At 37.6% G+C, this 24,984-nt stretch overlaps 1 protein-coding gene across 1 annotated transcript in view; it reads right to left on the bottom strand.

Annotated features, from left to right (window-relative positions):
• Positions 1–210: 210 nt before the first annotated feature.
• Positions 211–24,984, bottom strand: part of Oxct1 (3-oxoacid CoA-transferase 1) — a 124,557-nt gene continuing 99,783 nt past the window's right edge. The window contains exons 14-17 of the mRNA XM_090331997.1: positions 22,257–22,346; positions 11,953–12,033; positions 8,251–8,352; positions 211–815 (exon numbers count right to left, since the gene is read on the bottom strand). Coding sequence (XP_090188123.1) covers positions 774–815; positions 8,251–8,352; positions 11,953–12,033; positions 22,257–22,346 — 315 coding nt within the window. The 3' untranslated portion in view covers positions 211–773. The remainder of the gene's footprint in view (positions 816–8,250; positions 8,353–11,952; positions 12,034–22,256; positions 22,347–24,984) is intronic.

Genomic DNA, 24,984 nt, shown 5'->3' with positions numbered 1-24,984 from the left:
GACATATACAAGTGGGTCAGGATTTTCTAGCCCTCTTTCTGGAGTTAGTTTCAGATTGGGTAAAGCATAGACAGGTGGCTGGTTGTCTATCAAGGCAACTTTATGATGAACTGTTAGCACGAATCGATGCTACAACTTTTGGTCTCTTTCACAAACTAGTTATTTCTTCTTCCTCCACAAAGATATTTCTTCTTGCCCCTTTTTTTTGGGGGGGGGTATCTGTTTAGCTACAAGAAACACAGGAGGGGCAGGATGCCCTAAAGAGGCAAAATGTAACCACATAATCAAGACACCTCTACCAAAGTCAGAAGAAGATAAAGGAAAAGCAAACATTGAGAGAACTCCTAATCACAAATTCACATAAACATTAGTTTTCTTCCAGAACTACTAAAGTCAATAGTTTAATTACAAGGAAAAGCACATGAATGAAACTTCTTGGGGCTCATTTTGAAGAATACTGTACATATTTTACCATGCTGTAAGAGAATTTGAAGATACATTCCATGCAAGCACCAAATTTTAAAGACAACCTTCTCGGCACTTAGAAAGTGTAAAATATAAGGTAACTGTAAAATGTCCACCTTTTTGTTTGCCATTAAAATGTTATACAACGATTGAGAGAACAAAGTCTATATGGATGAAATCCTGAAACATTAGAATAAAGAAAACTAGTCCCAAAACTGCTGGTTAATATACAAATGGTAATTACTGATATTTCAGTTAAATCCTATGCATTTAAAACAGCAACATAGGGCACATGTCTACTTCACATTTCAAGTTTTGATCTGCTGCATTGGCATGAGTTTGGGTGAAACCTAGAAAAACAAAACAGAAAAACAAACAGTGAAGAAAAACACACACACGGTAAATCCCACACTTTCTGTGTTGTGGTTTTGGTTTTATGTGTGTGAATACACAGTCTCACATTTGTTAGATAGGAACTCCATCCTTGAGCCATGCCCATCCCTTATGTGCTTAGCTTGCACATAGGTCTCTGGCTTTTGTCCTGAACTAGCTCACAATCCTCCTACTTATGCCCCCTGCATCAATAAGCTAAATGGACATGTTCCTCCAGGTCCAGCTTGTTTGTTCAGATGCAGATCTCATTAACTTTCTGCCTTGGCTGAGCTTTCTTTGGGACCCTCTTGATCTCCACTTTCAGAGCAGCTAGATTAAAGTCATGTGTGAATGTCTGCAACCTTTTCAGGGACAGTACCTGAAGTTCCATCAGTACTTCTAGATTTGAAACACCAGAACCAGAGAATCACTGTTCTGTTTACATTTGGGCTATTAATCAACTCTCAACCTTCTTGCACCATAGCTCCTAAAGTAAGGACAACGTATCTGACAACAAGAAAAAGTAAAAAGAAACAGAGAGGGAGCCTGCATCAGGGGTCCTTATATCTAAAACTGCTGCTGGATGGGTCACCAGTGGCCAAGACAGAGTCATCCGCTGTTTTCACTTAGCACATACTGCAAAGAACCACCTACTCCAAGTCTTCAAGACAGATGAAGCCTATTTGTAGTCTATGCACTAATACGCATGTATATTAATGAACAGATCGATGATCAATAATAAATCTTTTATGACCAGAGATGTCGAGCATTTCTTCAAGTGTCTATAGGCCATTCTAATTTCTTCTTCAGAGAAGACTCTAAGTGTTTGGCCCATCTTTTAATGGAATGGTTGTTTCTTTGGAGATTAGTTTTGGAGTGATTCAATTTTTTGAACTGTTGAGATAGTTTAGATATGAGGCCTTTGTCTGTTGTATGGTTAGTGAAGATCTTTTCCCACTCTGCAGGCTTTCTAGTTAATTTGCTAGCTATGTCCTTTGCCATACAGAAACTCTGCAGTTTAATGCAGTCCCACTTATCCAGACTTTCTCTGATTTGTTGTGTTTCTTGGTCCTTATTAAGAAAGTTTCAACCTGTGTGAAAGAGACCTACAGTATCTCCAATTCCTTCTTGTAAAGTTTTCAGTGTGTCGGCTTTTACTTCTAGGTCTTTGATCCATTTGGAGTTAATTCTAGTGCAGGGTGACAAAGAAGGATCCAATTTTAGTTTTCTGCACGTGCTTAACCAGTTCTGCCAGTACCACTTGTTGAAGAGGCTGTCTTTCTTCCATTCTATTTTTTTTGGCTCCCTTATCAAAGATTAGGTGACCATAGGTCTGTGGGTTAATATCTGGGTCTTTAGTTCTATTCCATTGGTCTTCGGGCCTGTTCTTGTGCCAGTACCAAGATGTTCTGATAACTATAGCTCTGTAATAGAGTCTAAAGTTTGGTATTGAAATTCCTGCTGAGCTGTTCTTTCTGCTAAGAAGTGTTTTTGCTATATGGGGTCTTTTATTGTTCCATATGAAATTTTGGATTACTCGACATCTCTTGTCATAAAGAAATGCAAAACAAAACAGCTCTAAGATTCCACCTCACTCCAATTAGAATGACCAAGATCAAGAAATCTAATAAGAACAGATGCTGGCAGGGATATGGACAGGAGGGATCACTATTACGCTGCTGGTGGGAGTTCAAACTCATCCAACTACTATGGAAAGCAGTATGGCAGTTCCTCAAAAGACTAAACATAGAGCTCCCCTATGACCCAGCAATACTACTACTTGGCATTTACCCAATCATCCAGAAACAAGGACATACTAAATCCACTAGCACAATGATGTTGATTGCAGCACTATTTACCATAGCAAAGATATGGAACCAACCCAGATGTCCCTCAGTTGATGAGTAGATCCACAAGATGTGGTATTTATACACAATGAAATTCTATGCTGCTGTCAGAAAGAACGACATCACCCCATTTGTAAGGAAATGGAAAGCCTTAGAAAAAGTCATATTAAGTGAAGTAAGCCAGACTCAAAGGAACATAGGCCCAAATGTCTCCCTCATTTGTCATAATCAGTAGAAACCTTGGGCTCTCCTAGCAGAGATTCACAATAAACAAAATCTAGATATGTAAGGCTATATAGTATGACACTAAATGAAAGGACCTCCAGGATATAGAAACAAAAGCCATATAATGAGTGATTGTTGTCCTTGATGTGCTACGTTATCTCCCATCTCTTTTGCTGTCCCTTGGTTATCTCATATTGTTACAATATTTCACCTTGTTATCTGATATAGTTTATATATGCTCAATTGGTTGTTTGAAATAGGAGAGGGAAGGGGGGAAATCAAGTTGTGAGGGGGTGAGGGGAAGGGAAATTGGAAACAGGACATGAGAAAGGGTATCAATATTTGTGAAGTAATGTATCTTCTATCTGATGAATATAATGTAACCCTTCTATTAATTACAATAAAAATATATGAAAAAAATTTAAAAAATAATAAACCTTGGGCAGGAGTTTGGCCTAGTGGTAGAGTGCCTGCCTAGCATGCAGGAAGACTGGGGTTCGATTCCTTGGTACTACATACATAGAAAAAAGCCGGAAGTGGTGCTGAGGCTCAAGTGGTAGAGCTCTAGCCTTGAGAAAGTCCAAGGACAGTGCTCAGGTCCTGAGCTCAATCCCAAGATTGGCAAAAAAAAAAAAAATAGCAGGTAACATGAAAAGTTAATATAGGATGAGACTAAATGAAATAAATTCTTGGATATGAAAATAAGAGCTTTATCTTGTGTGACTGTTGTTCTTAATGTACTATGTTATTTCTCTTGTCTCTTGTTGCCCTTTGGTTAATCTTACATTGTTACAGTATCTGACTTTGTTACTTGGCATATTATAAATATGTTTATTTGTTTATTTGAAATAGGAAATGGAAGGGGGAAAACAAGATGATTAGGAGGGGCTGGACGGAGGGAAATGGGGACAAAACCATGAGAAGAGGTATCAATGTGTGTGAAGTAATGTACCTACTTCCTGGCAAATGTTTCTGTAACCCCTTGTAACCCCCGTGTACATTACCCCAACAATAAAAAATAATAAAAACAACAGATAATTTCCAATAGCTATTTCATAGCATTTCCCTAAAAGGGAAATAAGCCAGCAAATTTTTTGTTTATTTTGTTACTTTGTTTTTAAAGGAAAAGGATTCTTTTCGTTGTTTCAGCAACAATGAAATGACTTTTTTTTAATATTTTTATTGTAATTAATAAAAGGGTTACATGATATTTGCCAGATAGAAGGTGCATTAACGAAATGACTTTTATTGGAAAAGAGGAAGGTGAAGTTTTATGGAAACTGGCTTGTCTCTTTTGTAATGAAAAATGTCTATTTAACAACCGTTTCTCACTATTCTACAAGCTCACCAACACCCTAAGTCCAAACAAGTCCATCTTCTTGCCAACATGGTCAATATGTGGAGGAAAGGCATTGTGATTTAAGTACAGTACATAAGCTAAGAGTTTGTCTTCCCAGCGCAATGAAACCTCAGGAGTGTACTGTTTAAGGCTAGGAAAATGCCAGTTCATAATAGATATTGAGGGGATAAATTTATTGAATCTGACCAACTATGGTTTCAGATGGCTTCTTTCAGATTCCAGTGCAAACACATCAATAAGCAAAACTCTTATTTAATTTTAGAGCCTGGAGGAGGGGATGGCCACTAGTTGTTAAGATGTAGTCTAATGCCCTTGGGAGTGAGAAGTGTATCAGTTAGCTCTATTTTGTTTCACCCTTTATGTCTCATTACATGATGTATATAAGGCATACATGAGTATTTATTACATAATCAGATAACTAAGGACAGCTAGAAGCTAAGGCTAAATGTGAATGTGTGTGTGTGTGTGTGTGTGTGTGTGTGTGTGTACACTAGCAGTGGGGCTTGAACTCTGGGCTTTACACTCTCCCTTGGCTTTTTTTGCTCAAAGCAGGTGCTCTATCGCTTGAGCCACAGCTCTCCTCTTGGCTTCTGGTGGTTAATTGGAGATAAAAGTCTCATAGACTTTTCTGCCCAGCTTGGGTTTGAACTGCAATCCTTAGCTCTCAGCCTCCTGAGTAGTTAGGATTACAGGTTTGAGTCAGTGGAGCCTGGCTTTAAGTTTGCCTAGCATGCATGAAGACCTAGATTCAATTCCTCGATACCACATACATAGAAAAAAGCCAGAGTGGTGCACTGTCTCAAGTGGTAGAGCTCCAGCCTTGAGAAAGCCCAAGGACACTCAGTTGATGAGTGGATCAACAAGATGTGGTATTTATACACAATGAAATTCTATGCTGCTGTCAGAAAGAACGACATCACCCCATTTGTAAGGAAATGGAAAGACTTAGAAAAAATCATATTAAGTGAAGTAAGCCAGACTCAAAGGAATATAGGCCCAAATGTCTCCCTCATTTGTCATAATCAGTAGAAACCTTGGACTCTCCTAGCAGAGAGTCACAATAGAACAAAATCTAGATACATAAGGCTATATAGTATGATGCTAAATGAAAGGACCTCCAGGATATAGAAACAAAAGCCATATAATGAGTGATTGTTGTCCTTAATGTACTATGTTATTTCTCATCTCTTTTGCTGTCCCTTGGTTATCTCATATTGTTACAATATTTCACCTTGTTATCTGATATATTTTATATATGCTTATATTTGTTATTTGAAATAGGGTAGGGAAGGGGGAGAATCAAGATGAGCGGGGGGGGGGGGAGGAGAAGGGGAAGAAGGGGAGGGAAATGAGGACCATGACATGAGAAAATGTATCAATGTTTGTGAAGTAATGCACCTTCTATCTGATGAATATAATGTAACCCTTCTATTACAATAAAAAATATATGGAAAAAAAAGAAAGCCCAAGGATAGTACTCAGGCCCTGAATTCAAGGCCTGGACTGGCAAAAAAAAAATATATGATGTGGTGACTCCAGATCTGTAATCCTAGCTACACAGGAGGTTGAAATCTAAGCTAGCCTGGTCAAGAAATTCCAAAAAATGCTGGAAGTTTACCTGTGTCCAGGAGAATATTAGCCTTGAACACAAAAGCTCAGGAACAGTGCCCAGGCTCTGAGTTCAAGCCTCAGGACACACACACACACACACACACACACACACACACACACACACAGGCAATGACCTAAATAACAAACTACGACCCACAAATGTTTAACAGTTTGTGTGCTCAACATCAAAACCACAATGAGATAAATTACCCCATAACAAACAGTTCATCTGGCTATTATCAGAAAAATAAGATAGTATCTCAAGAGTAAAGAAAACAAAAGATAGCCAGTGTTTGGAACATTATATAGAAAAGTGATGCATGGTAGGAATATAAATTACTGAAACCAATATAGAAATCAGAATAAAGGTTTCTCAAAACTTAAAAGTAGAACTACCGTCTTCCAATAATCCCATTCCTGGGTGTGTAAACATGGGAAATGAAATGAGTAGAGCTAAGAGACAACTGTGTTCCCACACTCATCCCTGTTTACAACAGCCAGGGATTGATAACAACCTAAGTAACCACCAGCCCATGCCCACCAGCCTGCACAAAATCCTGCCATTCTCACCAAACACTGAGTATACGTTCAGTGAAAGAAGGCAGGCAGGGAAACACAGGGACCACATGATCACACTCACATGTGAAAAAGACAACTTCCTAGATGCTGAGAGGAGACTTCACAGCTTGAGAGAGTGACAGGGACAAGCCATGGAGAAAAGCCATGGTCAACGGGTAGAACATTGAGTTCCATATAACTTAGAAATGCTGGATTGTGCTGCAGACTAGGATGCAGGGAGGTGACAATGATACACTCTGCATCTCAAGAAAAAGCTACAGAAAAGGATTTGGAAAGTTTCTATCATTTGCTCTGATTTGAACATTAGGCATAATGTTTATTGAAACACCATATGATAATCCATACGTATGTGCGCCTTTAAAAAATAATAATTTTTGAAGCCTATGACACAGGAGTGCAAGTGGGCCACCAAAATAATTGACAGTATACAAACACATGGGAACTAACAGTATTTTGCAAAGACAAAATAAAAACAAAAGAAATCATCTTTTTTCACTTCTGACTTACATGAATAAAAAAAGAACTAGATAACTATGATCTTTTGTTGTATTTTTTTGCATCAGAAAATTGAAAAAAAGAACAACTGATTCAGAATGGTTTGATTTTTATTACTGTAGTAAAAAAGCCTCCATAGTTAAAGTATAAACAAATCTCTTGCCTTCCTTCTAGGGTTAATTAACGATGTGCTTTTCAAGGGAAGTATTATTGCGAGATATTCTTTTTCCAGAGTGAAGTTTAGAAAAGGTTAATATACAAAGACCTTGGTACCATACCAGGAACAGTTATTATGTGGATAATGAATTATGCAATGAAGTTGTTTTAAAGAAATTTGTTATATACTAATAGGTGTAAATGAGGCATGGAGTTCACAGGAAGTTATATGTGAAATACACATAAAATCAAATAATTAAAGTTGGTTTCTTCAGGATGTATAGTTGCAACATTAGTGTATTTTCCTCTTATTATAATTGTTTGGTGTTGTAATTATAGTAGGTGGATTCCTAAAAAAATTGTCAGGGAATCTAATGCCTTTCCTTTGTGTTTCAAAGGCGTATCATCTTTCCTCAGTGAAACATCAAATGCATGGAGTGGCTCTGTCTATCCCCAAGAGGTGGGTGTTTGGTGATTTATGAACAAGCCCTTGTTTTAAAGGGGAAATTTTTATATGTGGGTATTGTCTTGTTTTAAAAGGGAATTCAGGAGTTTCTTAAATGAGTATTTTTTTCCATATTCACCTGCTTTCTGTCTGATTACTTTAAAGGCAGGACAGAAGTATCCCGTGATTGTAATTTGCTAGAGTCAGAACCTTATCCTTTCAATATCATCAACGGCTGGAGTAATAGGCATAGATGTGAATAAACTGAAAGTCCTAAATCATAGATGGGTTCAGGAATAGGGAGTGTCATTTCTCCCAGAAGGGTTCGGGTTTTTTAGGTAATCAGCTGTAACCACAGCTCATGTATATTAATGTGCAACAGAATTCCAGGGACGTTGCAGAGTCCCTCAGAGTTCAAGCTCACCCTTGTCACTAGCTGCTTCTAGGGGCTTCTCCCACTCCTCTTTCTTACTCCTGAGCCAAGCCGTGGACCAACTGTGTGTCAGAGTTCCGCTCCTTGATTTCATCTGCTGTGCCTTTTCTTCCTATCCTGTTCAACTTCCCTGTTCCTCCTCCCCAATGGTCAGAAACGAATGGCGCCTGTCGTGTAAAAGCCCACTGCTCAAGCAAAGTACCGCACACCTGGCTGAATTTGGCACAGACAGAGACCCTGACTGGATCTGGCATAGACTTACTGCAAAATCACACCCCGTGGTCTTCTTTATGTCATCCACTGTCAGGCCTTCCCAGAGCTCAATCAGAGTCAGCCCCTTCTTCTTGTCCACGTCAAACACAGCCTGTGGGAGTCAAGAAAATGACAGTGACAGTTTCCATCACGACAATTACAATACAGCACAAATAGTCTCCCAAGTTCTTAACAAAGAAACAAGGTCCAAACAAAAGACTACTGAAAATCATCAATGAAAAAAATATATATGTCAACTATTGTAAATGTATCTATTAGAAAAAAGTACCAAGTCTCTGATCAGTAAGCAGTTTTGCCAGGAAATAAGTACTATCGTGTTAACTACTATGGCACTTGTTTCTCTCATAGCCAGTTTTTAAAAACTACCTTCCTTCTCTTAAAGATAATACTGGTATACAAAGAGATGGCTAATAGTGATTTGAAGAAAGAAAGGAATGAATAAAGAAATGGAGCGAGGCAGAGGAGATCTGGAAAGAAAAAAAGGAAGGATGAAAAAGTTTATAAATGCTGCTGGATAAAATAGCAGTAATTTTTTTTTAAAAAAGTAAGAGTCATTATTATAAAAGAAGTTATCCAGGTTCTGAAAGACCTGTAGTTGTATATTATAAGAAACAACTATCCAAAACTGTGATACAGAACAGATATATGAGCAAACACATTCTGTGAACCACATTTAAGACAGTACAGGCAGGTTCTTACTCCTTTGTGGCCTAACTTGTGGGTTGGTTTGACAATTTTTTTTCCCTGGAAATAAAACATTACAGTGTTCAGGGATGTTTATTTTCCCTGCTGGTTTGATAATCTGGGGGATTTTAATAGAAAGCAGTTTAAATGTAAGAGGAAATGATACAGCAAACTTTCCTTTTGTTTGTACTAAAAAAATTTTTTATTTCCTTAAAAAAAAGGATGAGTTGGTTTTTTTCTCTAGGAGAAATCCTTTCCCTAAAGGGAAAAGAATCTATCTACCTGATTAGTTTGCTTCATTCTAAAGCAGAAATCATATTTAAATGGAAACTTTTTGTTTGCGGAAAATGTGTCTAAAGTACTATTCAAACTGATACTTTTCCTTGCACAATAAAGAACTGTAAATTTATGAAAATACAACAAATAAAAGAAAAGCTATCTCTGTATTCTGTTACTAAGAACAGTAACTGTGGTATCCTGAACACAGGGCTTCAATATTCAAAAAGATAAAAAATGCACAGCAATGTGACTTATAGTTTCCTAATTTAAAAAATATTAAGATCTTTATCAAAGTTTAGTTTCCAAGATAAAAAAAATTAGGAAACTAACCATGTATTTTTTAAAGATGGAAAGTTATTTAGGAAGATTTCTATTTAATGGTATAATGCATAAACCAACTTTGATGAAAATATAGAGACAAAAGTCTAGCAGTTATAATACATGGTTCGACTATCAGGACCAATACCAGAATGACTATGTCTTATAGATAATGTGACTCCATCCATAAAGGTTACTTTATGGCCAGGCCATTAACCATATCCCAGGTGCTGACAAGAAAGACATCTTCCCAGCCTCATTCTATCAGCAGGAAACAATCAGTCACGACATTTCCAAAGTCTCTTTCAAAGGGCATCAACCTAAAAATAGCAATCATTCTAGGAGCTGATAATGGAATTCTATTCACTTACCTGAACAGGCAGGACTGGACACTCACTGTACTTAACAGCAATGCATTCTCACTCATTAAACAAGTTAGCTACAGAGTACCTGCTATGCATGGTTTATGGGCAACACTCTTTCCTTGAGGTACCATGGTTTTAGATAAGCTGTCTCTTGTTTGCTATATCATGTGATCTCTAGTTCAGGCTCCAATCATCCCTTTGGACTGCTGATTCCCCTCAAGTTTATTTCAATACAACTTTCTCATGTGAGTCAAGATCTAAATTAACAAGTGGTTTTTCAAGTTTCTTAGTGACCCTTCTCAGAAATATCAAATTGAGAATGTTCAAGATCATTCTTTTCTTGCCTTCCATCGAGACTTCACTTTCTCTTTCCAGGTAAATCAGCATTGCTAGCTAGAAACCTTAGGATTCTACAATCCATTGCCTAAAGCTCTTTAAAATCTCATTCTGGTTTATGGTCAAGATCATAACATTTCCATTCTGTGGTCTAGGATGCTAACTTGGCATCTGATGTGTGTTTCCTTCATGATCCCTGTAGTGTATATTTCTCTAATTGTTGTGGATGCTGGATGCTTGTGGTCTAATGGTCATGAATGTGTCTTTGTTAGGATAGAGACATTACCCTTCTTCTTTTTGTAGACCACTGTTGGAACCAGTCTGGTTCAAAGGAATGAACAAATGAATAAAACAATAATGTTGATGGATAGGAAAAGCATACAAGTTTGGTTTTTTTAACAGCAGTATAAGTTATGTTATAAAAAATGCAAGTGCTAGATGGTAAGTACCAAAGCAAATAATGGTGGGTCCCTTTGAGAATGAAATCTCTGTGTACAAAGGTGATGAAGATGGAAATGGCATTAGGCTGAAAGCTTGAGTGGAATTTGAGAAGGCAGAAAGTGGAGTGTGAGGTAAAAGAGCTGAGCTGGTAAGGACATATGGGATGAATATGGACGAGACACAGGAAAGAGAGGGAGATAAGAGCAGATGAAGAATGTTGCTAGAATCATCCCCCATAGAACTACCATTTTATTAAGGTAACAAGTTCAAGTTCTGCTCTTCCTTCTTTCCCAAAGCAATGCATTCTTTCAGGAATCTCTGTTCATAGTTGGGGAGATTCAAAGAATGGCTAAGAATAAATGAGAATAAATAGTGAGATAAAATATTATTCAAGTATTCTTGGTAAGTTACTTTTATGAAATTTTATATAAGCCTTCCTAATAAAGTATGGCTTCTGGAATGTATCTTGAACCTAGCTCACTTCAAAGTCCAGTACTACTTCCTATCACACAGAGGGCTAACGAACTGGATTAATACAAGATGCTATTGTTATAGCTCTTGGCAGAGGGAGAAATATCACTGAGATGTGGGGGGAGTGGAATCTATCACTAATTCTGTTCGCTGGTTTCCTGAAGATAAAGAAAATACCTCCTTCCCAGTTGACTGGAGGAATGATGTCATCTTAACATCATAAGGTCACATACAGAGTAGAAAGGGCACTGTATCCAGTCATGGCCAAGTTTCTCTTATTTGAGCAGCCTTCGTCAGAACCAGTAACTAACACTGGCCTATTTCATGAAAGGGCACAAAGTTTTCAAGAAACAGAATCTTGATCTTGGCTTATTGTGGTGTCTACTGCAAGTGTTTAAAGCTCAAGTTTGAAATGAGTTCCCTAAAAGGTAAACTCAGAAATGTTTTACTTAAGGTTAGGGAAAGCTTAAAGGTACAGGGGAATTGGCACCATAATGGTAACCTGACACATTTGTAGAGTGTGGCATGTTAATAAGCCAAGATATAAGGATCAATAAAGCTTTTTTGTGTTAAAAATCACACTGTCAAAGGACCAAGTGAAAGGACTCAATTTTGGGTGCATATAGTTATTCCAAAGTGGATGAATTTTCCTTTGCTTTCTACCACAGAAAAAAAATTAGTCCTATACATACTTACAGAACATATTTCAGAAGGTAACAAGTCTAATCAATGCTTCTATTTTTTTTCTTTTAAGAAAGGTAGTAGTAGATATTAAAAGAAAGAGAAAAGTGTTTTACTTTTTCTGTAATTATTCGGTCAACACATTGTTTTCCAGTCAGCGGTAATGTACATTTCTCCATGATTTTATGTGCATTTCCCTGTTTTAAAGAAAGAAAAGTTAGTTAGGAAATAATAAAGTTTCTCTTATGCATTGTATACAAAATGGACAGAAATAGAAACTGAAACCCCTTGTACATTTATTTGAAGATAATTTTTTTAAAATAATGACCAAGAAATAATTCTCATTTAGAATTGGTATAACTGTAGGAAAACAGGAACTATCAGAAGTTGTGTCCCAGACACAAGCTCTGTCCAAGTCTCCACAATGCCAAGTTCTTGCTTTCTGGAGGCAGCTTTGGTCCTCAAAATAATTCAGTGAGGATGGGGAATAAATAGCTAAGTGAAAGTGATTTATTTGGAAACCCAGTGCCACAAATTTGACCTCTCAGATTTGTCTTTGTATCATCTGATACGTTTCACTTAAATGTCCTGATTATTTTTGTTTTCTAGAGAATTACATCCTCTTAACAAACACCAACAGTGATGTACATAGAGACAGGAGCCATACACAGAACGCAAATGTGTAAGTTCCCTTTTAAAAACATTTCGTTTTCCTTGTTGAAAAAGTAATCTATACATGCACAATACTAATACCTTCCCATTCTACTCAATGCATTTCAGTATTTTTCTTACATCTATATGTAAAAATTATGTTTATCATGCTGTATACCTTTTAACTTATCAATTCTAGGCATCTACTGATAAGTTATTGCAGAAGATGAGGACTCAGTTCTTTGTTTCAATCCCACTTTCATTCCCAAAGTCCCTATCATCATCTTTAATTCTCCAATGTGATCATATTGCTGATGTAGTGACTGTGGAAAAACTGGTCATTGCTGGGGCAGATGGTGTAGGATGATTATATTCATGTTCTCAAACAGCTAGTGGTTCCTGTAGGAATTTGGACTTCTGTTTGCTCAATAGGAAGATGTTGAGCCAGCCTGCATGCCCACTTTTCAAACTTCCTTTTAGCTTCAGTATCTTTCTTCAAGCATTAAAAATAAAAGGTAGACTATGAGTAGAAACCAGGTTTTCATCTATTAACTCCTTCCCCCAGCTCTGCCCAATCCCAGCACTGCCCAATCCTAATATAGAAGCAGCCTCAGAGGCACTTCTGCTCAGCACAATTGAAACATTAGCTTCGATGGTCTGACCTTAGACCATTTATTCTAACTATAATTAAGCTCCTTGTTAAATATCAAGCACCAGGAGTCTAAATTAGTATTTCCCTTGAGGTTGCTGCATAATCTGGCACACTTTGGATCTTCCATTAAACTGACAAAAGATTGCTCTTGTTTTCTTTGCATCTAAACACATCACATACAATGTTCCATCTCAGTAGTTTACCTATTTCAACATGACAAGCTGTTTACTGAGTTCATATCTCTTCCCACACAGATGTTACACCAAGAAGATGATCAGAGACAATGAATTTCAGCTAACTGGGTTTAATTAAGATTTTACTCCTTATGATAACCTATCAGTGCTGCCACACACAATTAATTAAGAGGTCTTAGCATCCAAAAACAATGTAAAGTGTAAAAAGTATTTAATAGTTTTGTGATGAATGAATTGAATGAATTAATGAATGAACAAATCAGAAGGGACAGGGGAATCTACTGGAATTCTTGGATGGATTTTCTTTTAAAAGACAAATTCTATTACCTAAATTCAGGTAAAACTAGCATTACATATGAATTCTGGCTGGACGTTACACATGCAGAAATAAGTTATATGCTTTGGGACCTGGCTGTAGAAAAAAATGTCCAAGTGTAGAAAGAGAATTTCATTTCCCTTTCCCTTCTACCTATCTGTTTTCCTTACATGATTTCAAATCTTGCACATGTCATAGCAACTAAATTAAACAGCTGAAATTAATGAATATTTGAACTTGTGCAGTTGTCAGGTCTCCTTAAATTTAATATAACTCATATACAGCATGTCACAGTGAATTCCAAGCCTAACTTCAAACAAAGTGAATAATCTGTAAGCCTCTAAAAAACATTTTCTGCAGGGAACTCTTACTTTGTTTTCATTACTTGAGCAAGATTATATCAGGTTTGAAAGCAGTCACTTAGATTTTAATGAACCCACCATTCCATTTTAGGAGAATCATGAATTTCATCTAACAGAATTAACTATGCCCTACCAATAGAGATCTTTTATGGGCCATTTTCTGATAAATAGGAGAGTGTGCAGGTGAAGACAGAGCCCAGGGACCCCCGTGGCCCTGCCATACTATCTGTGTCAGATCCATATGCTCCACTTCTTATCCACCCATTTCACCACACAAGACTACTGTCAGGCTTACAGGAAACATAACTGTCCAGTACTTAATACGTGTTCAGTAAATGTTAGCCAGTATTACTTATATGTAATATGTTTTATCACCTATCTGGGAATTCTTTATGAGCTCTGAAGTTCTTGTATGAGGTCTGGCATAGAATTGTACAGAAAATGCCCTAAATACAACTCCTGAGGTTCACAAGACATATTTGGAGGCAGACCTTATGCCCTACTTAGGAAACTCACACCAAATGCATTCTTGCAGTTAGAACAATATAGTTTGATTATTCCATTCACATTTAGCTCCAAGACATACCAGAGATCAAGAAAGGAAGGGGAAAATGAGATGCAGTAAGATTAAAACATGTCAGAGTTTCAATATGCAACAATAGGTTAGTTCTGAAGGCACACTATGACTAACTCCCACTTTAGCACTCTGTTCTACCACGCTGGGCTGAGCATTACAGCGTGGCACAGCAGCTGCATATATTAGTGATTCACAAGGCAGGAACAATTGTTGAGCTTCAAACACTTAAAAATAAATCCTAATAAAGACAGGCAATAGAGTACAGCAGCAAAGAATACCAAAGAAAGAGTCCGAAAACCAGGACTGCATCATTCCACCCTGAATCCTATAGTTCTCAGCTCCTGTGCCTTCCTTACTGGGCCCCTGTGGCATCTCATGAAGTGTTCTGCAAGTTCAATAAACTGAGAAAGCTCCAGAACAGTGCCCAGACACTGAACTCAAGCCCCAGGAGTAGGAAAAAAAAAGCTTTGGGACATTAGGCTGGCAGGCACCCGCAGCTCCAGCTACTCGAGAGGTTAAGACAGGATCAGTGTGGCCTGAGAGTTTGGTCCCATCTGGGCAACATACAAAGAGTCTAGCATTAAAAAAAATTATTTGAGTAGTACTTGAGCTCCTGATATCAATAGGCCAATAGTTTTTATGAGACTGATGTGCTGCCTGCTGTGCTAAGGAGGCACATTAGGCCAATAGTTTTTAGTTCCATTGCAACTTCATGAGCCTCCACGGCTTCTCTTTTTCCCTTTTCATACTCATAGGTCTCATGAACAAGCCCAAATACTTCACCATTTTGTGTTTAAATGACCCGGGACACTAGTACTTTCTATTATTTGCTTCATCGTGATCTTTCTTTACTTCTTTAGAAGTGTGAATAAAACCCTGGGTCTACATACTGAAGGAAGGAACAGATCCGCTTAAGTAACAATAAATCTCCGCCTGTCATAACAGTAAGGTTATGGGTATCATAATAAATTTATTCCAAATAAATGTTGAAATTTAGACCTTTTTCGTTTCTTTTTTTCTGCCAAGCACTGGTGGCTCATATCCTAGCTACTGAGCAGGCTGATCTAAGGTTCTTGTTTCAAAACCAACCTAGATAAACAAATTCAAGAAATTCCTATCTCCAATTACCAGCAAAAATCGAGAAGTAGAGGTGTGACTCAATTCAAACCCCAGTACTGTCATAAAAACAAACCCATTTTTTTCTTTTTTCTCTTCATCCCGCCCCCCCCCCCGCCTCCCCAGTCCTGGGCTTTGAACTCAGAGCCTGAGCACTGTCCTTGGGCTTTCTCAAGGCTAGAGCTCTACCAATTGAGTCATAGCACTACATTCAGCTTTTTCTATGTATGAGGTACTGAGGAATCGAACCAGGGTCTTCGTGCATGCTAGACAAGCACGTCTACCACTAGGCCACGCTCCTGGCCTGAACCCATTTTTTTTCTACAAGAGAATGATTTTGCATGTGATATAAACATGTCATTCACCTGAAGTGTCAAAAGTGTTTGTATGAGATTTTACTTTCAACAAAACCTCATCTTTTCTGTTAAGCATTTTCTAAATGCACCTTTGAGATATCTTTCTTGAGAAAATCCTAATGATCCCACTTTAGATAAGGCACAATTTCTAGGAATGGGTTGCTTGTAAAATGAACTTAGCCTTTGAGATTTTGTCTTATTACCTACTACCTGCTACCTGGAACAGATATCATCTCCTGACCCATTACTTTCCATTCTATTGGCCACACTCGTTTCAATCTTCAGGAGTTGGCTCAAGTGACTTCTTCTCTGAGGAACGCTCGATCCCACTTCAATGCTTTCAGAAGGTCTCTGTCCCAGAAGCTTTTCCTGCATGTGATTTTGTTCCTTGCCCACCACCCATGTAGTAACTGCTGACTCCATCATCTCTGCTCTTCTCAATACTGGCAGAATGCCGAGACTACTGGTCTCTGAATCTGCAGCAAGTCAACCACAAGAATCAGCAAATGATGTCTGAAGAAAGCCTTCTGAATCAAAGGACTCTGACCGATTGTAGCTATGTAATAAGCATCCATGGACCACTAAAAGCTGCTTTCTCCTTCTCAGATGTGTATTCCCAGCATCTCTGAGCTCAGTGGCAGGAACACTACTGACAGAAGTACTTGAAGGCAGTCACAAGACAGGTAATAGAGTGATCAAATGGACAAGCAAAGATATCTCAGGAATGCAGCTGATAACATACAGATTTAAACGGGAAAGTCATTCTGTTCCTTTCTAATTTTCAAGGCCTGACATAATTTACCGTAAAAGCTTGACGCAGCAAGTGAATACTTCAATCTTTGTTTGGTGTAAGGAAGCCAGGCAGATTTCCCCAGTCAGCCTGGCCAAAATATCAACAAGGCTAATTATCATTCTTCCTGATGCCTTTCTCTCCTGTACAAATTGTAATGGATAAATAACGCAAAATATTTTCTACACACACACACACACACACACACGAACGATATCCTTGGACATAAAATACTGAAGAGCACTGAATTCCAAATGACATGACAATCACATCACACAATGATTGATATGGGACATAGGAAATAAAAATAAGACTTCTAAATAAGGAGACTCTAGGTTCACAGAATGAAAGGAAAGGATGGTGTTACTCACACTTAGCTTATCCTACAGGGGATATTTTTGGCCTTTACACAGCACTGACAATCCACACAGGATTCAGTGCAGAGTCTGAACTAATTCAGACAACATGTGCCACTATGAATGATCTTTACAATGTACATACAATAACAGTTCGTGGTTACTGGAATATTCTCCAGGGAAAATCTAGCCAAATGAGGCAATGGATATGGCAAGCCATTTTCCTGAAAACAGCCTTTAGGGTTTTGACACCTTAGAACAGGAGGTCCTTTTATCTGAGTGAAAGTTATTGTCCTATCAAGAAGCTTTTGTTTCCTCTGTAAAGGGTGCTTCCTTTGATCCCTAACCTTGTAATGAGAGTCCGGAAGATCAAGAATAATTTCTTTGGTCTATGAAGGAAAACTCTGTTCTGTGATGCCTCATAAGCTTTCTCTCTCATTACTTTTCCTTTCTGTTAAAAAATATGGCTACTCATTAAACTATTGTGCTTAAAATGATTCTATGACATGTAAGCCAGGTGCCAGTGGCTAAACCTGTAATGCTAGCTACCCAGGAGATTAATATCTGAGGATCATGATGTGAAGTCAGCTGGGATAGAAAAGTCCACGAGACTCTTATCTTCAATCACCCACCAGAAGACTGAAAGTGGCACTGTGGTTCAAATGGTAGAGCACTAGCTTTGAGCACAAAAAGGCTCAGAGATAGTATCTAAGCCCTGAGTTTAAGCCCCAGTTCCAGCAAAATAAAAAAAGTAAAAAGAAAAGTTAATATGACATGATAAAAAGCTTATTACTTGTTAGGCTATTATTGCTTTTCTTTCTACATTATAACACAGGATTGGGAGCTGGAAAGACACACATTTCTATCATAAGAAAGAAAGAAAAAAGTCAAACCACATAAGTATTTCTATTTTGTGAATGTAATGCTACACACTGAGCCCAAGACTTTGCAAATGTTAATCACATGCTCTACCCATGATCCACCTCTCTATTACCCCAGAATTTCTAATTTTTGTATTATTGTTAAGTGGTAGTACAGAAGTTACAATTTCATATGTCAGGTAATGAGCACAATGCATCTTGATTAATGTCAAAATCTTGACAATTTTTCCCCTTGCCTTCCCATCCTTTAACTTAACAGAGTTCAGTTATAACATAGTGTGCATTGGTGATAAAGGCTGCATTTGTTCTCACCCCTCTTCCCTCCTTTTATGTGCCCTTGCCCTCACTGCCTTCCTTGTTGTTTCCTGGTGTCATTTTTTAAAGCAGTTCATTAGATGTTCAAAGGAGTTATACTTTTAGACTCCTCAAATATACAGAAACCTTGAACTAATCAGAATTTTTACTTTTAAGATAATTTTTTCTACTATCAAATGACTTAACAAACTATAAGTGAATGATAAACCATTAAGACTGGAAAAAATAGCTAAGACTCTCATGAAGAACTGAGTGAAAAAAATAACAATGGCAAAAATGTTGACAGCACTCAAGAAGAAGACAAGATATGAGAAGACTGAAGACCCATGGCTAGAGTCATGGCAGGGAATGATGAGGAAGGAGACGGGTCACTTGTGGGTCAAAGTTGAGAGAAAGCTGGACAATCCTGATCAGATGCTTTGCAATCTGAGTCCAAATGCACACAAGGGGAACAAGAATATCCTAATGTCTAGACTTAACTTGAAGAAAACAATTTAGGGGACTAGAGATGTGGTTCATTTGGAAGAGTGCTAGGCAATGAGCAGAAGTGTCAAGTGTTCAATTCAAGTTGTGGCCTCAGTCAAAAAAAAAAACAAACAGAGAGAGAAAGAAAACAATTCAGAACTTATAGACATGGCAAACATTCAAATCCCACTGACTTAAGCCTGGTGGCATAGAGTTATGTATACACAAGACAGGTTATAAAATGTAGTCACTGGGGGACGGGAGTTTGGCCTAGTGGTAGAGTGCTTGCCTAGCATGCACAAAGACCCGGGTTCGATTCCTCGGTAGCACATACATAGCAAAAAGCCGGAAGTGGTGCTGAGGCTCAAGTGGTAGAGTGCTAGCCTTGAGAAAGACCAAGGAGAGGGCTCAAGCCCTGAGCCCAAGCCCAGGACTGGCAAAAAAAAAAATGTAGTCACTGGATTACTGTGCTCTCAGGTAAAACATGAACAATTATAATATAAAATGGATAATCCTAGCTAATCAGGAGGCTGAGATCTGGGGATCACAGTTTGAAGTAAGTCCAAGTAGGAAAGGATCCAAAAAGCTAAGGGACAGAGTCCAATTCTGAGTTCAATATCCAGTGCCAGCACTACTACTAGTAACAGTAACAATAATGCTATGTGGAAAAAAGAGATCATATCCTCAGGTTATTTTCCTTTAAAGGCTGGTTGGTTCTATCTCACAAAGGTAAGAGCAACTTTGGCCAGAAAATAAACTCAAAGAAAAGATACTTCTGAAACCTGAGGCCCCCTAAAAGGATGCAAAGGCAGTTTTGTAAGGATGCAGTACCGTGAGATGTGACAAACATAGGGCAGATGGATCTGAATTCAACTCTCATCTTTTATTTTCCTGAGCAAGATTTTCTTTAAAAAAAACTTCTAAAAAAGGAAAAAGACCAAACATCAAAAATTATGCCTATTTCATCATTTTTCCTAGAACTCTAATGCCTGGCTTCAGTGGAACCACATTCTAATGCCAGCCTGATGCCTGAATGTGCCAGCATTTCAGTGTTTGCTCACCATCAGTGATGAGGAGAGCCACCTGAAGAGGGAATGGTTGACTAAAAGGGAATGGTTGGTTACAAAGGCTGGCAAGGAGTTTTCTTTCTCTTATTAAAACCATTTTTAAAAGGTATTTTTAAGGATCTGTCTCAATCCATGCTATATTTATATATAACCTGTACTTATAAGGTTTCAGGTGAAGAAAAAAATGAAAAGAAACAAAAAAAAGTGGCAAAAAGCTGTAACGCCTAAAACTAGCAGATACGTCAGGACATTTCAAAATCACAGCTCAAGAATGCCACATTGTACCTCTTTACTCAGGTTTTAGTCCTTTAACGCAAACTTTTATGATGCACAAAGTATTAGCTCCCCTGCCTGTTCACTTAATCATAAAGTCACAGCGGTCAACTGGAATGTCTCTAAGGACAAGTCACTGTCTGAAGAGGTTACCAGGGCAACCTCATCCACCCCCTTTCTGTCTCCTGTCCAGCTCTTATCAATCTGTAGACAAATTCACGACACACGAAAGAAGTGACAATGGCTCCACACTGCCAGTCACAGGGAGTCCATGTGGTGATCCTTCCTGGTAGCACTGTATACTGTGAGACATGAAGGCAGTGTGAAAAGATGCCCGGTTGTTTAGTTGGCAAGGTTATGGAGCAAGTAAGTGTGAGCAAACCATTACAATTACTTTAATCACAAGTAGATATCTTATTGATTTATTCAAATGGAAATTACCCAAGGGAAAAGATACCAAACTCCAGTTCTCATCTGAACACTAGCAATTTCCTCACTGAGTTGAAAACAAAAAAAAAGTAAATGTGATTTTAGCTTCTAGGCTAAAGTTTAAAGTACAATCTATTTTCTTTCATCAGTAAGTCATAGGCTTATTGTTTTAAAAACAAATTACAAAAATAAAAAAAATAAGTCAAGAACTCCAGTGCCTGTGCTTCAACATTAAAGACAAGACAAAGGGAGTCTTCTCCAAATAGGCCTTATGTTACAGAAAAGATTTAGATTTGATTTGCATGTCTGGAAACCTCCTGACTTTGAAATTAGGTACTCTGGATGCTTTGTGTGACACCCCTCAGAAGTCACCTGTGGTGATTCCATTTTTATCGTTTCATATTTATTGACTACTGCTCACTACTGTTTACTGAACAATGTATGCTAATTTATGCTTATTGCAGTCTTCACAACAAAAAGCATTCCAAAGCACACATCACTCTGTAACCGAACTCCCCCAGAGAGGCAAGTAAAATCTGAATGTTCCAGGTGTATGCTCTTGCGTGATGCTGCTTCCCTAAATAAAAACATGCAATAGCACTAACATTTGCACTCAGATTAGCAGATTTCAAAATAAGAACTAGTGGGACTTATAGCTAAGAATGGTAAAGAATAAAAGGGAATGAATAAAGGCCATAGCAGATGTAGGCACAGTATTAAATGTTCAAGTCAAAACAAGTGAAGGGACTCAAGTCAGGCAAGAGATTAACCTCCATAGGATCAAAGATACTAATTAAAAAACGATAGCTTCATGGTGAGAAGAGTAGACACTGGAGTTAGAGACATCCAGGTCTAACCTCACTACCACTAGTTATATGACAAATGGCATAACCTTTCTACAGTTTTCTTGGAATCATAAAAAGTAACTACACCAACCGCATGCATGTTCAGACACACAGAGTATATTAAACACTTGATAAATTGTGGCTATTATTATTATAGAAAAAGAAGGGAGAAGATAGGACATGAACTTGATTAGTGCAGGGATTCTTGCCCAGTTTGAGTTACTGCCAAATCCTACAAAGCCTAGTATATAACAGGTACTCAATAAATGTGGATGATTTATAATACTTTAATAAAAGACATAGGTGCTATTATAATGACATATTTTTCTAACCCCTTCTAGAAAGGGTATTTTAAAAGTCTTGGCAAGAGGTCAAGTGTCCATTTAAAAATAGCTCTGATTAAAACCTACCTCCTACTGTGCTTTCCATTCTGATCATAGAAAACAATCAAATTCATTTTAAAACCCAAATCATCGATCCAGCACCCCAACATCTTTTCACTGCCTCTTGAGACATGACAGCTTTTGCTTTTACCAAGTACTGAAGGCAGGTATTCAAAGTACAATCTGGTATTTGGCTTCACTCGAAGGTAAACAATCAGTTAGCCAACTAATGAATAATCACCTTCATTGTCATCATCGTCTCCAAAAATAAGTGTGATCACTTTGATGAACCAGAGAGAACAATAGAAATCAGTCAGGTGACCCTGTGGACTGATGTTTAGTGCATTGTGAATTTTCAAAAGCAGCATTCATAGCAGCAGGCTAAACATTACCTTTGCAGAATGCTCCATGGTGACCACCACTTTGGTCTTGGCACTGGACACTAAATCCATAGCACCACCCATTCCTTTCACCATCTTGCCCTGCAAAAAAGAAAAACAGACAATTAGTAGCCCATTGTCTTTCACTTTTGTCTTAGACGGGAGAAAAAGATTAATAACTTTTACTAACAAGCCATTGAAATAAAGAAAAACTCTTGACCCACAATGCTTATTACTCAAAATTGTTATTTTATGACTCTATTAGTCTATAGTTAAAGGACAAGATTTAGGATAAGTGGTAGATGGTCACTTTCATGAACTATGGCTAATGGGATTTTGTTGATGATTTATTTGCAAGAAGACAATCAATGGGAAATCAAAGAAAAAGACAATCTTTGTAGAACTCTTGCAAAAAAAGACATATATATCTATCTATGTATCTACTTATAGATACGTATCTATAAATACTTATATACGTATCTATATCAGGTTTAATACTCTTGACATCCACGTGTTTCTTTTTAATCACATAGTTCACACTATGTGATACTATGATACCTGGACTCTTCAATTCCAGGTATTTTCTAAAGGACTCTTGAATTTCCTATGGATTAACATGCCATTCAGTAGTAGATTAAGGCACTAATGAGTTTCTCTAGTAACAATTTACATGAAGTTGAGTCTCTCTTTCTAATACTTGGCAATTTTCTGGGTCTTGGAAAAATAAAGTAAAATGAAAGCCAGATTCTTGTTAATCAAAAACAGAAACTGGAAGCTGAGTTCAGGATTCTATCACCATTACTATTCTGATTCTGACCATCTGTCTAATCCTTTTCATTACACATTTTTAACCACCTTCTATGGACTGTACATGCTGAAAAATTCCCACTGTCTGTTCTGTTCCCTAGTTAAAGATGGTGTGTCCACAGATGATGAGATCAATCCTTATACAAACTCATTGAAAAAAAAAATCTTCTAACATTGAAACTTAAAGTTCCTTTTTCAAACCTAAGTCCTTTGTTCCATACACACTCAACACTGATATATATTAAGTCAGGGTCTCTAATGAGTGTTTTGTCTTACGACTATCATCTTAGCTAGTCAGGAGGACTAAGTTCAAAGACAACACAGGCAGAAAAAGACCATGTCACTCTTATCTCCAAATAATCAGCAAAATGCCAGAACTGGAGAAGACCTGAGTGACAGAGCACCAATCTCAAATGAAAAGACAAAGTAAGAGTGTGCCATTCTGAGATCAAACCCCACTACCAGCAATAAATAAATAAACAAATAATAAATACAGGGTCTCAAATCCCATGATTTCAAAGAGGTCAATGAAAGACAGTAGAAAGATAAATTAGATGAGTAGCATAAAAGAAAGGAGTAATCTCAGTGCTTTGTAATTTTAGAGTCTTCAACTTAGAGATAGGAGCAGCTAGCAATAGTTAGGAGGAAGAGAAGTACGTGGATTCAGAACTAAAGCAAAATATTCATGTGAAAATGTGTGATTTTGAAACAGCTATTAGCAATTTCTTCATGCTTCATCAACTACAACTTTAATAAACTGGCCACCAGATCAAAATAATCTATAAAGGAAACACTGACAAAACACAGTAGGGCCAATGTTAGGAGTGGTGACTTTCTACCCTAAATTCTGATGCTAAGATTGAAGTTTTAAGATTTTCAGAGACACCAAAGTAAAAAATATTTCAACTGGTGATGACTGGAACATCCAGAGAGCTTCAGCATTCACACATTGTCTGCAGGGGAAAGTGTAAGAGGGTATGAGATAGGTAAATGAAGAAACAGCCATAGAACCCCAAACACAAGCTATGATGGTAAAAATTCATTGAATTACAAAGGAAACGTTAAACCAGGTGCCAATGGCTCATGCCTATAATCCTAACTACACAGGAGGCTGAAATCTGAGGATCGCAGTTCGAAGCCAGCCCTGGCAGAAAAGTCTGTGAGACTCTTATCTCCAATAAACTACTCAGAAAAAGCCAGAAGTGGCACTGTGGCTCAATTGTGAGCACAAAGAGGCTGAAAGACAGTGCCCAGCCCCAGAGTTCAAGACCCAGGACTGGCAAATAAATAAATAAATAAGTAAACAAACAACCCTTAGAATATACCACAGTGACATTTTGTCCTGTGATATAATAGTTGCATAAGAGAAAACTCATGACAAGCCTCAAACAGAAAGCTTGTCCAATTTAAGTAAATCAGATGTATACATCTTAAAGCACTCAGCAATGATATTTATAGTGCAATAGAACACCTACTGGGTATAAAACACTGTACTACCAGAAATGGATAGCACTTCAAAAAAATTAAATACCTCTTTTTTATGTTACAAGAGAACAATTTCTTGACTCACTCAAAGAGATTAAAGTGATTTAATGTTTCATCCCCCAAAGCACATGCAATAAATCTCAAAGCATCATTTTGATACTTAAATGTTTGTTTCCAGGAGTGAAAAATGCCTAAGATTAGAAACAGAACACTTGAGATCTATTCCATTAACCCACCATGTGACACTGGGAAAATATCCAATCTCTCATAATTCGAGCCCCTTTTATTTATAAACCAGCAATAACATTATTGTACTATTGTAAAGCTGTGGCGTGTCCTGCATAAAATAAATGAAAGTGTATAGTAAACAAATTTTATAAAAAGTGTCCATTTGTATTTTATTGGATCAATTCAACTTACTATGTAGCATAAGCCTGACACTATACTA

This window comes from Megascapheus bottae, chromosome 4 (genome assembly GCF_031878675.1).
Source record: "Megascapheus bottae isolate mThoBot1 chromosome 4, mThoBot2.hap1, whole genome shotgun sequence".
In the NCBI taxonomy this organism is placed as follows: domain Eukaryota; kingdom Metazoa; phylum Chordata; class Mammalia; order Rodentia; family Geomyidae; genus Megascapheus; species Megascapheus bottae.
The sequence above is the reverse complement of the archived record's forward strand: the minus strand, read 5'-3'. Positions and strand labels throughout refer to the sequence as shown.